This window comes from Carassius auratus, unplaced genomic scaffold (genome assembly GCF_003368295.1).
Source record: "Carassius auratus strain Wakin unplaced genomic scaffold, ASM336829v1 scaf_tig00024844, whole genome shotgun sequence".
In the NCBI taxonomy this organism is placed as follows: domain Eukaryota; kingdom Metazoa; phylum Chordata; class Actinopteri; order Cypriniformes; family Cyprinidae; genus Carassius; species Carassius auratus.
The window spans coordinates 50,807-67,814 of NW_020525375.1; the positions used below are offsets into that span (position 1 = coordinate 50,807).

At 36.0% G+C, this 17,008-nt stretch overlaps 1 protein-coding gene across 2 annotated transcripts; it reads left to right on the forward strand.

Moving 5' to 3' along the window:
• Window positions 1–386: 386 nt before the first annotated feature.
• Window positions 387–16,038, forward strand: LOC113078240 (gastrula zinc finger protein XlCGF57.1-like). Of its 2 annotated transcripts, XM_026250565.1 has the most exons (4): window positions 387–1,063; window positions 5,452–6,585; window positions 7,374–7,577; window positions 14,929–16,038. In XM_026250565.1, exons 1-4 carry the CDS (start codon window positions 595–597, stop codon window positions 15,018–15,020), a joined length of 1,899 nt encoding a protein of 632 aa, XP_026106350.1. In that variant the 5' UTR covers window positions 387–594; the 3' UTR covers window positions 15,021–16,038. The 2 variants fall into 2 exon arrangements, with proteins under 2 accessions (XP_026106350.1, XP_026106351.1); XM_026250566.1 differs by lacking the exon at window positions 7,374–7,577.
• The last annotated feature ends 970 nt before the right edge of the window (window positions 16,039–17,008 follow it).

Sequence of the window (17,008 nt, forward strand, 5' to 3'; positions counted from 1 at the left end):
CATAAACCGTAAAAGATTAGTATATTATTATTTTTATTATTTCTACTAGTTAAAAGTAACAAAGATTAAAGTACAGAACATATTAACATTACGTGCAAACAGGTGACATATCTTGCAAAGCACCCTTTATACACGTATATAACAAGTAATAATACAAAACGAAAGTTGGAGGTGACGTATTTTCGCTATTGGAGCTCCACTCGCCCCCATGGAGGTGACGTAATTCTACGGAAAGTGTTGCCCGGACCAACATGGCGGCCGCGTCATTAGTTGAGGCGACATAATTCTACGGAAAGTGTGGCCCGGTTCAACATGGCGGCGGCGTCGCTAGTGGAGGTGACGTATTTCCGTTCTTGAGTGGAGCTCCACTCGCCCATAGTTCTGCAGCCAGACCGTCTTGTTTTGTTTTGTTGTGAAGCTGTTTTAATACAATAGGTTAGAAATGTTGTTTCTGTAAGTAGAAAAATACAGTTTTTGAATCAGGTTAGAAAATACCTGTAATATTCTCATCCTCACAGTCGAGAATAAGTTTTGAATCAAGCAGGAATAATATCTGGAGGAGTGTCATCTGAACTGAGATCTGCTGCTGTGAAGATGATGTTCTTTAAAGAGGAGAGTGAAGAGAACACGAGAGAACCAGAAACCAGGAGAATAAAACACGAGGAACCAGAAACCAGGAGAATAAAACACGAGGAGCCAGAAACCAGGAGAATAAAACACGGGGAACCAGAAACCTGGAGAATAAAACACGAGGAGCCAGAAACTTGGAGAATAACACATGGAGAGCCAGAAACCTGGAGAATAAAACACGAGGAGCCAGAAACCAGGAGAATAAAACACGAGGAGCCAGAAACCAGGAGAATAAAACAGGAGGAGCCAGAAACATGGAGAATAAAACAGGAGGAACCAGAAACCAGGAGAATAAAACACGAGGAGCCAGAAACCAGGAGAATAAAACACGAGGAGCCAGAAACTTGGAGAATAACACATGGAGAGCCAGAAACCTGGAGAATAAAACACGAGGAACCAGAAACCTGGAGAATTAAGCACGAGGAACAAGGAGGTTGGTGTTTATTTTTCATTCATCTTTAATGTTTGACTATTTGCCTATAAAAGATGGAATGAACAAAGAAAAGCTTGAAATTTAATGGAACTGAGAATCAAATCTAAAGAAGACAATAGCAGTGGAAAAATACTGAAAAAAAAACAGTTAACTTTTTTTTTAAAGTAAGCAAAGTAAACTGAACACAGGTGTAAAAGAAAAGAAAAGGAATGCCTAGAAATCTGTTTGTAAAAAATTATTGCATATCATCTCCCACTTTTATCAGTTTTGCAACATGCAAATTATTGTTTATAATGTTAAACATAAACAGCTGTTTTAGAGAGAGAGAGAGAGAGAGATGGTCAGAATTATTGGCACCCTAAGAAAATCTGATCAAAGAAGGATGTGAAAATAAACCTGTATGTTTACCTTTTGATCTTTCGAAAAAAAAAAAAAAAAAAAAAAAAAAAAAAAAAATATATATATATATATATATATATATATATATATATATATATATATATATATATATGAAGAGTTTCGTTGCAAAACGAGATATATCCATTTTGAGAAATGTTGGTTATTTGACATTATTATTTAAGACATCAACAGTCAAGTTCATTCACAATTAAATATATTAAACTATTACTTGAGCTCAGTGAAGGCCAGGGACACAATATTCTTCAAATCCAGGATATGTTTTATTTAATTTATATGTCCATAAATAGTTCATAAATAAGTCAAAAACCATGCCAAAATGCAACATATTTATCTTAACATTGTCAATCATCTTAAATTGGTTAAAAAAACAATACATCATAAATATATGGAATAGTATATACAAAGATTGCTATCCTATATCGCACTTTGTAAAGAAACTGGGCTGGCGGATATTGCGTTTTGTGAAAAAAATTTTTTTGTAGTAGGCTTAAAATGTACATTTTTTAATCTTATTAATGGCAGCAATTCACACATAGATTAAGGTACATCTGAACAGTGATTTCAAATCCAAATGTCAAAAAATGGCGTTTATCGCGTTTTGCAACCGAACTCTTCATATATATAAGGCTTTCACAGGATTATTTGTTCATATCTACCAAGGGTGCCAAAAAGGCAATGTTAATTTCAGGTTAAACCTGCTTCCTGGTAGGTTTAATTTAATTTATTGAATTCTGGACTAGACTAAGGCTGTTTCTGGCCGAGAGAGCTCAACGTGCTGCAACTTCAGAAAACGCAATCAAATAAAAAAAGCACCAGTAAATCAAGAAAACATCATCAGTTTGACAGCAGTTTGCTGCAAATGCTCACAACTGAATAAGCAATTTTATTAGCAGAGCGTTTCTTTGTTTGGCTGTGTTAAGTATTTGCAGCACATTCGTTTTAAAATTGATTAAGTTGTTTTCTTAGTTTGCAGTTGTTTTTTTTATTTGCATCGCAGTTTTGTTGTGAACATTTAAAACTGCTAATATTTAGGTTGGCTTGAGAAAATTAAAATCTAAATGTGTTTTGTTGTTTCATTAACGTTAAATAGTTCACTCAAAAATAAAAATTATGTCAGCTGTTTGTCAATTCTGCCATAGTTTAATTTTTTTATACCACCATTTACTTAAACTCTTTCAGGTTTAAAACCACTTTTGATTCTTTATTCTTCTGAACATAAATGCTATTTTGAGACATAACCAACTTGAGTCTACATGTAAACCTTGTGTGTTTTGACAGTATTAACGCAAAAGATAACTAAGTTCAGTTTGCGAATGAAACATTTAAAAGTACATGTGAATGAGAGAGTAACTCTACCGCTGAGTTAACACTGCTGTGAATGCGTGTGGAGTTGTAAAGTTAAATGACGGATGCTCCAGAACTGCAGCTGATAAAATGAGCGCTTTAGCACCATACTACGATATTTCTGCAAAAGCAGATCAGACACCCCTATTTCAAAGTCACCTACCTATTTTTAAATGTACTCCAAAAGTATTAGTTACCCAAAAATGTATTCAAGTACATGTAATGAGGTAAATGTAACTCGTTACTACCCACCTCTGTATATAAATAGCTGTAGAAATGAAGTTCAGGGAACGCATATACATAACAAAGAAACAATATGATATCAACCACCGTTGCCTCTTTTCTGTTTCGTGAGTTTTGAGCAGTGTAGATTAGCGCTTGTAGTTTGTCATTTTTTTCGATCACAAATGCAGACATGGTTTTATGTTTATGTGGTGCAATGCAACGCAATGCGTAAAAAGGCAGTATAAGTCATTATAACTAGTTTAGAGGTCAACCGATAGTGGATTTTGCCAATACCGATAACAAGGTTGGACCACACTGGCCGATACCGAGTAATTAACCGATAGTTTTTAAAATGATACTAAACAAAAAACAGTACTGAACCTGTTACAAAATTCTGTTTTAGCATGTCTAATTATTTGAACGCACAAAACAACTTAATTAATTTTTTCTTAAAGAAGCCTAATGATTTTTCCCCCTCAAATATTCTTTATGTATTTACATTTTTATTGTTATCAAATCAAGACATGAAACATAAATTTTATTTGTATTTCATTTACTTAAAATTATGTGTGTGATTATTCCTGTAAAAATTATGTTTTTCATTTTAGTAGTAGCAGGGGGTGCACACCTGTGTCACATACAATCCGGACCTGTGTCACATACACTCAGCACACATCGCTTTCAACTTGAGCAGCGCTCTAAAACAGTTTATTTATTCATCAAACGGACACGTTGACTTTAAGAATAAACAATGAGGCAAATATAAGTTTGAAGTTTCGTGTTTAAAAAACAGAGCAAACTGAAAGATCGATCTATGTTATAGCTATATAAATGAAGCATACAGGCTTTATTTGAGCCACAGAAAGACAAACGTTTAGATGAAAATGCTCAATTTAAAATTCATGATGTACATTACATTCGCTCCGAATCGTTGTTAATGTAATTTAATGGAAAACTATGTGAATGGCACTCTGAGGCACGGCAGGATTTTCTGTGTGTCTCGCTTTGTTCAGTGTACAGAGTCACATGTCTAAACAGACAGCACATGCAGTCAGGGATTTAGCCTCTAGAGGCCGCTCTCGCACTGTATAATGAAAACAGACCCTTCTCAGCCGCTCCAGCAATGGACCTAAACTGGGAAACTATTAGCCGCTCCAGCAACGGATGAAACGTAGAAAACTATCGGCATGGATTTTTTAGCAGATAACCGATTGTTTCAGTAATCAACTATCGGTGCCAATTAATCGGTTAAACCGATAAATCGGTTGACCTCTAAACTAGTTATTATGAAAATCCTTTAAATATAAAAAAATGTACTTACAGTCTGTGAGTCAGAACATCCGGCATTGTAGTCTTCTCTGGCATTATGCAAATCTTCACACATTGTGAGGTAGATGTGTGGGAGTGTTTGAATGAGCCATTTTAGGGGGGTGTGGACGAATCTTAACTTTTATAAAGAATATCTCTTTGGATTTGAGACTTTAGGTTTTGCAACTTTACAGATCTTCTATATGCACCAAGAGATTATAACACACCAAATACAAAGGAAAAAAAATTAATTGCATCATATGACACTTTTAAAATTAACAGCCCAAAACCTGTGGTTCTTGAAATGCATACACACAATAAAACAAAATGACATCAAACACCACTGCCTCTTTGTTTTCTTCACTTTGTGTATCATTAACAAAACAAATGATAAAACACAACCCTCTTTTCATTTGATTTTTAAAATATAAAACATATTAATGTGTTTAAGGCAATATGTCCACATATACTCTGATTATCTTTACTGTATGAATAATACAATGAAATATTACATGAAGCACAACTCTACCTTTTTTGTTAAAAAGCCTATCAGTTTTAGTGAACAATAATAGCCATTACAAAACTATAAGTATTAAGTATAAGAGACTTATGTAATAGGAAATAAAGACAAAGCAAACAGTTCAGTCAAACGTGTGCTCCAAATTCAGTGCTTTACTACGATTACATTAAATATATATAGATGTAGCCCTGATTAAAGGGGCAGAGCAAGAACACATCACTGCAGAACACTGCAGTTTATATTTAGTTTGTTGTAACAGAAACAATCTTTAGAGCGGTTGAATAATATAGATGGAGCAGCAAATAATAAGGTACACCTTTTCAACAAAATGTATGTTAAATACTTGTTTAGTTGATCAAACATATTTAATAGTTCTCCTTATAGGAACATGATTTGTGTCTATAATGTTTTAAAAATATTATTTTGAAGATCAATGTACTTCACTCATGAAAAGTTTCAGGAAGGTAAGGTTTTGAAAATTGCATCAAAAGGAGCAAAATTTAGAATAGAAATTGTCTGTTAGACTAGGGTTGACTTTTATGTACTTTCACATTTCTGTTCTTTTATTTAGAGTTTATTGAAGAAAGTGAGGAGAACCAAGAATTGAGTGAAGATGAGGAGAAACATCATGTCAAAACTGGAGAAAAACCTTTGAGTTGCTCTCAAACCAAACAGAAAGATTTAAAGAAAATAAGAGCCAAGAAATCTTTCACCTGCACTCTGTGTGGAAAGAGTTTGAGAAGAAAAAATAGTTTTGATGTTCACATGAGAATTCACACTGGAGAGAAACCTTATAAGTGTTCACACTGTGACAAGAGATTCAGGGATCCATCAAGACTGAAAACACATGAGAGGATCCACACTGGAGAGAATCCGTACACTTGTGATCAATGCGGGAAGAGTTTTGCACGAAAAGTAATCTTTATGACACATATGAAAATTCATACAGGAGAGAAACTGTACACATGTAATCAATGTGGAAAGAGTTTGAAATTTAAATATAGTCTTAAGCGTCACATGAGAGTTCATACTGGTGAGAAACTGTACACTTGTGATCAATGCGGGAAGAGTTTTGCATGGAAAGGAATCCTTATAAGACATATGAGAATTCATACAGGAGAGAAACTGTACACATGTAATCAATGTGGGAAGAGTTTGATTAGCAAATGTAGTCTTGAGATTCACATGAGAGTTCATACTGATGAGAAACTGTACACTTGTAATCAGTGCGGGAAGAGTTTCTCACACTCAGCAAACCTTAAGAGACACATGAACACCCACACTGGAGAGAAGCAGCACTCATGTGATCAATGCAGCAAGAGATTTTTAAGAGCTTCAGACCTGAAGCAGCACTTGAAAGTTCATACAAAGGAGAAACCACATTCATGTAGTTTGTGTGGAAAGAGTTTTTCACGTTTTTCAATTTTGAATGAACATCAGAAAACACATACTGGTGTGAAAGAGTACATGTGCTGCGAGTGTGAAAAGACTTTTATTTCAGCAAAGTGTTTAAATCAGCACCAGATGATTCACACTGGAGAAAAACCTTATAAGTGTTCACACTGTGACAAGAGATTCAACCATGCATCAAATCTGAGAAGACACGAGAGGATCCACACCGGAGAGAAACCGTATCACTGCACTGAATGTGGGAAGTGTTTCAATCGTTCATCTGGTCTACACAAACATACAAAAAACAATCATAGTAAGTTTTCAAGATTCAGCTGAAATTCTGATCAAATCAAAGATGGAGTTCCTCCCCAAATAAGTGCCAAAACATATTAGTATTATTTTTAATTCACTGTTGTTTTTAATATGACTGTCATGTAGCTTTGCAACTGATCTTTCTGTGCTTCTCTTGTAAGAAGGGATGGGTACCAGAACACAGTATTTAATGAAAAAAGAATACCATTAAAGAGCTGGACTGATGTGCAGTATCGTAAGAATACTAACGATACTGATAAAATATTAACGATACCAAGGGTTCGAGTTGGGGGGGGGGTAGCCTGGTAATACCAGGCTCTGCTACTTCACTTTGCTTCGTAGACAGAGTCTGGAATGGCACAATAGAGAAGTGTTTTCTCTCTCACTAGGGGGCGCTTGTCTGAGGTTTAAAATCATTGGTTACCTTAAGCCAATCAGATACGTTTAGTTATGACGTATGTTATTCGCCTGTACAGCCGCATCGAAGCACAGACATCATGCATCGAACTCAAATCTATGATTGAACTTCCACTATAAACCTGTTGTAAACACATGATGATGCGAGCGAAATACCGGAGTTAACATGGCTGTAAATGACTTTTGCAGATTATGCGAAGTTAATCTACGCATCTACGTCACGGCTCTCAGCCCGCCCTCTGTTTGTTGATTGGCCCGGCTGTTTCCAGAAAAAATAAAAATAAAAAATGCATCTCCTCAGTAAAACGTTAAAAACACTGAAGTGACTTGAGCAAAAACTGTACCACACTGATTCTCTTTTCTCTCATACAGCAAATTGTTTAAAACAGCATGAGAGGATCCACACTGGAGAGAAACCTTACAAGTGTTCACACTGTGACAAGAGCTTCAGTGTGTTAGGAAATCTGAAAAGACATGAGAGGATCCACACCGGAGAGAAACCGTATCACTGCATTGAATGTGGGAAGTGTTTCAGTCGTTCATCTGCTCTACACATTCATACAAAAAACAATCATAGTAAGTATTCAAGATTCAGCTGAAATTCTGATCAAATCAAAGATGAAGTTCCTCCCCAAATAACTGCCAAAACATATTATTATTGTGTTTTTTTTTATTCACTGTTGTTTATAAAATGACTAATATACTGTCATGTAGCTCTGCAACTGATCTTTCTGTGCTTCTCTTGTAAGAAGGGATGGGTACCAGAACACAGTATTTAATGAAAAAAAGAATCCCACCCCTTTTAGGGAAAAATATTTACCAAATGTATTGAAGGGTTCTACAAACTATTTTAGTCATTAAACATAACATTGGATAGTTTTTCAATTATAAAATAATAGAAAGAAACTTAAATGTCATATAAATGATTTATTTGAGCACTAGAAAAATACAATAAGTATAATTTGAGTGATAAGAAATAATAATAATAAAAAATAATTAACTGTGTAGGCCAATTACAGTACATCCTGAGATTGCTACAGCATTTCACACTGATATTCATATAGCCAATAATCACATGTTGATGGCCAGTTATACAGATGGTAATCATACTGATACATCATAAAGTCAATATCAATAATCGGTCGGAGTGATTTTGCCAAGTAAGACATGTTCCAATGTTTCAACATTATTGTTCAAAAATATATACTTTTTTAGACAATCCCTACCCCTAAACCTAACCCAACCCATAATTTATTCCTAAAATCAATGAGAAATGATAGCTGATTAACAAGAGTGTAGAAGCACCTAAACCTGATTGTAAACGCAAACCAGATATTTCCTGAAAAGTTATATCTTAGTTCTGATTGGTTGATTGGAATGTTGTTCCAACATCAACAAGGATGTTGATCCAGGAACACATTATACTTGGTGAAATCACGCTCCCCTCAATAATCACACTCTATTCGTATAGACCACATTCAAACTGATAGCTGTGATTACACATCACTGCTGATGTGACACACACACACATATGAAAAATGTTGAGCGTAGGTTATTCCATAAAAGGATAAAAACAATATACAACAATACTGATCCCAAAGGGGTTTAATATACATATTACAACATAATTTTTTCGTTGAAATAAAAGTGCTCTATGAGATGTCATTCAGTGGACCCTTACCTTTCTAACTAAACCGGGATTTTACAGCTGTGGATGTGTTTATGTCTCGCTATTATGACGCATCCATTAAGTACTGCGTTTTGAGTATGCATGTTTTTTATGTGTACAGCTTACACAAATTTACTAAATACATTCCTTCCTTCAAAGGGAAGTCGTGGCCTAATGGTTAGAGGGTTGGACTCCCAATCGAAGGGTTGTGAGTTCTAGTCTCGGGCCGGACGGAATTGTGGGTGGGGGGAGTGCATTTTGGATGGGTTAAATGCAGAGCACAAATTCTGAGTATGGGTCACCATACTTGGCTGAATGTCACTTCACTTATAAGCTTTCCATTAAAAAACAGCAATCTGCTGATGGTTGAGGTTTAGACCTTTATAATGATTCATAGTTTGTAAAGATGAACTTTGTCCCGTTTCATTTAATCTATTTTTAATCCAGGTGTGGGTTAACAGGTTAAAAAAGAAGACAACAGAAGATGTGACTTTTCCTTTATTAGAATTTAAAGACATTCCCCTGACATAATGTTATTGTACTGTATGTGTGACTGTGAGGCGATATGAGAGCTGACATTATCAAGTATGAAAGTCAAAGTGACATGACATACAGCCAAGTATGGTGACCCATACTCAGAATCTTAACCACTAGGCCACCGTATGTCACTAATATGTCACCGACTTTGCAACAAACAAACAAAGTCCCAAAAGTATTCACTGTGCAATTGAGTGAGCCATTGATTCAATGGTCCTTTCAGATCAGACTTGTTTTTGGGAAGTCGTGGCCTAATGATTAGAGAGTTGGACTGGTAACCCAAAGGTTACGGGTTCGAGTCTTGTAGTGGCAGGGATTATGGGTGGGGGGATTAAATGTACAGCGCTCTCCCACCAAGGCAAGGCACAGAACCTCCAACTGCTCCCCAGGCACCAAATCAAAAAAAGGCTTCCCACTGCTCTGGTAGTGTGTTCACTGCTGTGTTTACTTTGGATGGGATACATTTGTATTGCTGTTACTGTGGCAATCGACAAGAGCACAGGTTAACCCCTCTGCACACGTTTTTATGTTTAGTTATATTGAAAAATCAATTTTCAATATATTTCAATTCAGTCGGGCAAGATGGCAGATATCAGCGGCGGCACAAAATATATCCACATTCTGATTGGTCAGATCACCTGTCCATCATGTTCCCTGCGAATGGTCAGTTGCGTAGTTGATCAAATATTTTTGAAGGGTTAGTTCACCCAAAAATTCAAATTAGACAAGCAAACTAGGTTTTTTATGATTTTCTTCTTTCAGATGAATCCAGACGGAGTTATATTAAAAATTGTCCTGGCTATCTAAGCTCTATCATTGCACTCAGCGGGTCTTGCATTTGAACAGTCCACAAATAAAGCATGAACATTCATAATAAATTATGGCTCAGACGGCTCTGGTGGGTTAATAATCTCAAAAGAAAAAAATTCCATATTTCAAACATAAACTCTTTTCTCTCACTTCCATTATCTGTCATATGTGATAGCTGTTCCCTCAGATGACGGAGCATGTATGTGCAGTGCACAAACCTCTAAGATATGCTAGTCTTGAGAGTTTGTTTATAGGAGCAAAGGAAGCAAAGTTTATATACTCTAGAAAAGGAAAACCATTCTCCTCTTGTTTTATATCTAAATCCTCTGACATTTTTCTTTGCAAATCCGCAGTTTGTACTTCTAATACGTGAATGGCATTTTGTTTTGTTGAATGGCATTCGTCACTAATCACGCAACGCCTATCAGGGATCTGAAAAGGAGGGCCCATTAGCACAGTGATCCTCAAACCTGGCTCGTGAGATCCAGAACTCCTGAAGAGTTTAGCTCTAACGCTAATCAAACACACCTTTAGTTTGCTAATCAATGTCTTCAGGATCATAAGAAAATCACAGCTAGTTTTGTTTGATTAGGGTTGGAGCTAGTTGGGGGAAGTCAGTTAGGGGAAGTAGTGGCCTAATCCTAAGGTTGTGGGTTCGAGTCTCGGGCTGGTAATACCACGACTGGATGCCCTTGAGCAAGGCACCAAACCCTAACTGCTCCCGGGTGCTGCAGCATAAATGATTTCCCACTGCTCCGGGTGTGTATTCACGGTTTGTGTGTTCACTGCTGTGTGTGTGCACTTTGGATGGGTTAAATGCAGAGCATGAATTCTGAGTATGGGTCACCATACTTGGCTGAATGTCACTTTCAGTATTTCCTTATAACTCTGCAGGAAATTGGATCTCACAAGCCAGATTTGAGTATCACTGTATTAGCAGATTGAGTGATGTGGGTTTATTGACAAAATGGGCTGATACAAAAGGGTAGTGAGGTGCACAGGTGATACAACATCAGGAACACAGTAAACAAAGAGGCAGCTAGGGTAGACCACTAGAACAGTCTGGGACAGCAACTGGCAGATTACAGTAGCAGCAGAAGGAGCTGCAAGACCAGGCAGATAGAGAGGGCCAAGCAAGGCACCATAGAGCTGAGCTCAGATACTTGTTGAACGCCGACTCTGAAGTGAACTAAGTACCAGGCAGGGAGAACCAGTGGCAAGACTCAGAGGTCAGGACAGGAACTCTAACACAAAGAGACAAGAAAGGACAAAGCTCCACAGGAACCCAAATACTCCAAAACAGGCAGGGGGATAAATAAAATAAGAAAACTTATAAAAAGTAAAGTAACTAAATAAGAAATTATTACAAATCTAACAAACACATCTAACTTAATACCAAACAAAATGCAAAACAAAAGATCAGGACTAGAAGAACTGGATAAATAAAAAAAGTGACAAAAGGCAAATTGCAAAAACAAGGAGAAAGACAAGAACATGGTACTACAAAGGACTAGGTAAGACAAGGGCACAAGACCAACCAGGCAGGGAGACAAGAAACCCCACTCAGACACATCCACAGACAAAGTCAGTGACAAAAGGGTTGAAAATGACCACAAACTGGCAAAAACAAGAGGGCAAGGAGAACTATAAATAGGGGTGGAAAATGTAAGAGCATTTACACTAACAACGAGGGCTAACAAGAGGGTATGGTAAAGAGGAAACCAAGAGGAGGGGCTAGAGAAGCATATGACTGAGAAAAACCATCAACGAGGCCATGTGCTGACACAAGACAACATAGAAACAAGTAACAAACACAAGACAAACAGATTGTCAGGGCAAAACCCTGACAACGCTGACGTGTTACGTCCTCTGCCGGAACGGATCCGTGTATGACAGATTCAAATGTCTACTTTCCACTGCTGGTCTCAAGACTGCAACTTTGCATTTTGAAAAAAAAAATAAATAAATCTGACAGTGCAACTACCACGTTTCCCAACTCATAAGAGTGGACATTTCTCTGGCAGATGAGAAACATCAAACGTCAAATAAAACAAAAGCTTAACAGAGCCGCACTACTTGTTTGTGCTGCATAGCACGGACCATTTAGCAACTCTGACCAGTAATTGAGCATAATGCAAACAAACTGGTCCAAGCTAACAAAAGGTTTACTAAGGAATCAATGTTGATCTCGGGACACGGTTACTAGTCAAGTCAAGTCACCTGTTTTTATATAGCGCTTTAAACAAAATACATTGCGTCAAAGAAAATGAACAACATTCATTAGGAAAACAGTATGTCAATAATGCAAAATGATAGTTAAAGGCAGTTCATCATTGAATTCAGTGATGTCATCTCTGTTCAGTTAAACAGTGTGTGTGCATTTATTTGCAATCAAGTCAACGATATCGTTGTACATGAAGTGACCCCAACTAAGCAAGCCAGAGGCGACAGCGGCAAGGAACCGAAACTCCATCGGTGACAGAATGGAGAAAAAAACCTTGGGAGAAACCAGGCTCAGTTGGGGGGCCAGTTCTCCTCTGACCTCCTCTGGTGGCTACGGTGACCTCGGAACTAGAGAGAAACAGACAAATATTAGCGTAGATGCCATTCTTCTAATGATGTAGCAAGTACATAGGGTGTTATGGGAAGTGTTTCCGGTTCCGGTTTACCTAATTAATGCAGCCTAAAAATCCTTTAACGGATTTGGATATTAAAAGCATATTAGTATGTTATGTGTAAGCCAGGTTAAAGAGATGGGTCTTTAATCTAGATCTAAACTGCAAGAGTGTGTCTGCCTCCCGAACAATGTTAGGTAGGTTATTCCAGAGTTTAGGCGCCAAATAGGAAAAGGATCTGCCGCCCGCAGTTGATTTTGATATTCTAAGTATTATCAAATTGCCTGAGTTTTGAGAACGTAGCGGACGTAGAGGATTATAATGTAAAAAGAGCTCATTCAACTACTGAGGTGCTAAACCATTCAATTATAAGTAATATAAGTAATAAGCAATATTTTAAAATCTATACGATGTTTGATAGGGAGCCAGTGGCAGTGTTGACAGGACCGGGCTAATATGGTCATACTTCCTGGTTCTAGTAAGAACTCTTGCTGCTGCATTTTGGACTAGCTGTAGTTTGTTTACCAAGCGTGCAGAACAACCACCCAATAAAGCATTACAATAATCTAACCTTGCGGTCATAAATGCATGGATTAGCATTTCTGCATTTGACATTGAGAGCATAGGCCGTAATTTAGATATATTTTGAGATGGAAAAATGCAGTTTTACAAATGCTAGAAACGTGGCTTTCTAAGGAAAGATTACGATCAAATAGCACACCTAGGTTCCTAACTGATGATGAAGAATTGACAGGGCAGCTATCAAGTCTTAGACAGTGTTGTAGGTTATTACAAGCTAAAAGAGTTTTTAGGTCCTATAATTAACACCTCTGTTTTTTTTCAGTATTTAGCAGTAAGAAATTACTCGTCATCCATTTTTTATGTTGACTATGCATTCCATTCGTTTTTCAAATTGGTGTGTTTCACCAGGCCGCAAAGAAATATAGAGCTGAGTATCATCAGCATAACAGTGAAAGCTAACACCATGTTTCCTAATGATATCTCCCAACGGTAACATATAAAGCGTGAAGAGTAGCGGCCCTAGTACTGAGCCTTGAGGTACTCCATACTGCACTTGTGTTAGATTAGATCTTCATTCACTGCTACGAACTGATGGCGTCATATAAGTACGACTTATACTACACAGTGCTGCGAGATCTAATGAGAATCATTCTGTTATGAACAGATCAAACAAGTGCTGACACAGAAACCCAGAAGCAGTAACACTATATATAACCACTTTTAACAACTATCTTCTCTACAACTACCTTTCTCTTATGAATATAATAAAACTAAAGACTTTTTGGAGTTATGAAGGATGCAGTACTACTCTATAGGTACTCAAGATTAACAGGATATTGAGTGAAAACAAGCATTTCCCCCCCCCCCCCCCCCCCCCCTTTAATCTTTTTCTTTCTTTTTTTGTTATAGATGACATAGACTCTATAATTCCTTAAACAATACATGTGGACATAACAACCCTTACTAAAATAAACCATGGTTTTATCATAGTAAAACTATTTAATTTTCTTTTTCAAGATTTCTGAATGTTTGAGACTAAACAATAAATGAGAGTCATAATAAAGTTATACCCATAGATAAATGTCAAGAGCTACAGTTGTAATTTGTAAATAATACAATTTATTCATTTATTAACTTTTTTTATTTTATTAAAGTTCTATTTTCACCCCATAGTGGTTTTATTTATTTATTTATTTCTTATAATATGTGAGGAAGGGGGTTAAAACAATACAATCCTGCTTAGGGCACCCATTTGGCCAGCAGCGGCCCTGTATATTATTATAGATATATAATTTCACAAAGAAATTTACAACATTTTGTCCAAACAATAATAAAAAGACACATTTAATTCATAATTGTCTTAAAAATCATTTTTCACAAAAATTGTGAATCAAATCGTTAAATCAAAATCGTAAATAGAATTGAATCTTGAGTTCAGTGAATTGTTACATTCCTAGTAGATGGCAGTGAAGGTGACTTAACTTATTATTCATTCATTTCTATGATTTGCTTTATATATTGAATTTCGAAAATATTTTACGTTTAGTAAGAGTAGAATCAGTTTTTCTACATGAAAATTACATAATCGGGACATTGCCTACGATTATCGGAAGGGGAATAATCGGTCCCAAGTCAGCCCGATTATCTTGTGTGTGTACCCAGCATTAGACTGGAGCCCTGCGCTGTTACATCAGGTTTCACTTTTATTTTCACATTTCTCAGCTTTTTTACAAGATACTGAAAATAAAAACCTTTTGTTTTACTTTTATTTCAGAGTTGATTGAAGAAAACGAGGAGTATAAAGAATCAAGTGAAGTTGAGGAGAAACATCATGTCAAAACTAGAGAAAAACTTTTCTTTTTTTGAGAGTTCCTCTCAAACCAAACAGAAATATTTAAAGAAAAGAAGAGCCAAGAAATATGTGATCTGCATTAAGTGTGGAAAGAGATTGAAAAGCAATACAAGTCTTGAGGATCACATGAGAGTTTATACTGGAGAGAAATCATTCACATGGGATCAATGTCGGAAGAGTTTCACACAATCAGCAAATCTAAAGGAACACATGAAGATACACACTGGAAAAAGCATCTTGGTCCCAGAATTGATAAATCTAAAACTGACACTTTATCTTTTTCATGTGTACATCCAGTCTGTATATTTTGTCAAACGATGTTATCATCATCGCATGTCTTTACCCACGGTGTTGTTGAGCCCTAATTAGATTTTCATTTAATTCATGTTCATTTGTCTTATAATGCATATCACTTTTAATTTGCTTATGTTTTCATGAAGGAAAGTAGCTTTTTACAAACTGTTCAGGAAGCTGAAGAGGAGACTAACATTTTAAGAGATACCAAGATATATTTTTAATTGGTTCTTCTTTGTTATTTTTAAAATGAGTCATGCTTCTATGATATATTTAGTAAACACAGATGCAAGATATACTGTCATGTAGATTTTTAATTGATCTTTAATTGCTTCTCTTTCAGTAGGAATTAATGTCTGAACTCAGTAATACGCCCTGGGGCTAAATTATGAAAGACCGTCATATCAATAAACTCTAATTTTAACTGTTCTGCTTTCGGTGCTGGAGAAATTAAGGAAATACACTAACAATTTATTATTGGTATATAAATATTCTCAAGCTAACTGTATCTTGCCAACTGTTTCTACATGTGATAATATCCAGATATCCGTCTGCGATGCGATATCGTTTTTTGCAATCCAGCTGAAAGATCTATTGTACTTTAGGGCTTTGTGATTAATATAATTTTATTTTTGATTGAGTCTGACTTCCGAGGATTAGTCAATGGCTAGCTGTGCATTAAACTATTTGAATGCATGACTTGAAGGCAAAGAACACCCGACATACAGCGGACTCGATTTGTGTGGGAAATGAAATGCTCGGCGCACACTTGTTTGTACGTGACCAAAGGTTTTTTTAGTAGTCTAACTTACAGAGGCCAGACCACTGATTCGTCAAACCTGCTTTATATACTGAGTATTTACTATAGTAAAGTGGGTAACACTTTAGAATAAGGTTCCATTAGTTAATGTTAGTTAACTACTTTCGTTAACATGAACTAAGCAAGAACAATCCTTCTACAGCATTTATAAGTCTTAGTTCATGTTAATTTCAACATTTACTAATGCATTATTTAAATCAAAAGTTGTGCTTGTTAACATTAGTTAATGCACTGTGAATTACCATGAACTAACAATGAATAACTGTATTTTCATTAACTAACATTAACGAAGATGAATAAATACAGTAATAAATGTATTATTCATTGTTTGTTCATGTTAATTAATATATTAACTAACATTAACTAATGGAACCTTATTCTAAAGTGTTACCGTAAAGTGTAGTAAATTATAGTATTTACTACACATTTTTAACTTGTGCTATTGCATACTATAGTATCAACTTAAGTGAGTTCATAAAATGTAGTAAATAGTAAACTGTAGTAAATTGTAGTACACTGTAATATATTATAGTATTTACTACACTTTATTAATGTATATGTATATACAGTCTTGTTCAAAATAATAGCAGTACAATGTGACTAACCAGAATAATCAAGGTTTTTCGTATATTTTTTTATTGCTACGTGGCAAACAAGTTACCAGTAGGTTCAGTAGATTCTCAGAAAACAAATGAGACCCAGCATTCATGATATGCACGCTCTTAAGGCTGTGCAATTGGGCAATTAGTTGAATTAGTTGAAAGGGGTGTGTTCAAAAAAATAGCAGTGTGGCATTCAATCACTGAGGTCATCAATTTTGTGAAGAAACAGGTGTGAATCAGGTGGCCCCTATTTAAGGATGAAGCCAACACTTGTTGAACATGCATT

What these genes read in the sequence shown, in the direction of transcription:
- LOC113078240 (XM_026250565.1), top strand. Translation starts at nt 595, where the DNA reads ATGATGTTCTTTAAAGAGGAGAGTGAAGAGAACACGAGAGAACCAGAA. An exon ending in TAAGCACGAGGAACAAGGAG is followed by an intron (nt 1,064 to 5,451) that starts GTTGGTGTTTAT and finishes TCTTTTATTTAG; the next exon opens with AGTTTATTGAAGAAAGTGAG. An exon ending in TCATACAAAAAACAATCATA is followed by an intron (nt 7,578 to 14,928) that starts GTAAGTATTCAA and finishes CTTTTATTTCAG; the next exon opens with AGTTGATTGAAGAAAACGAG.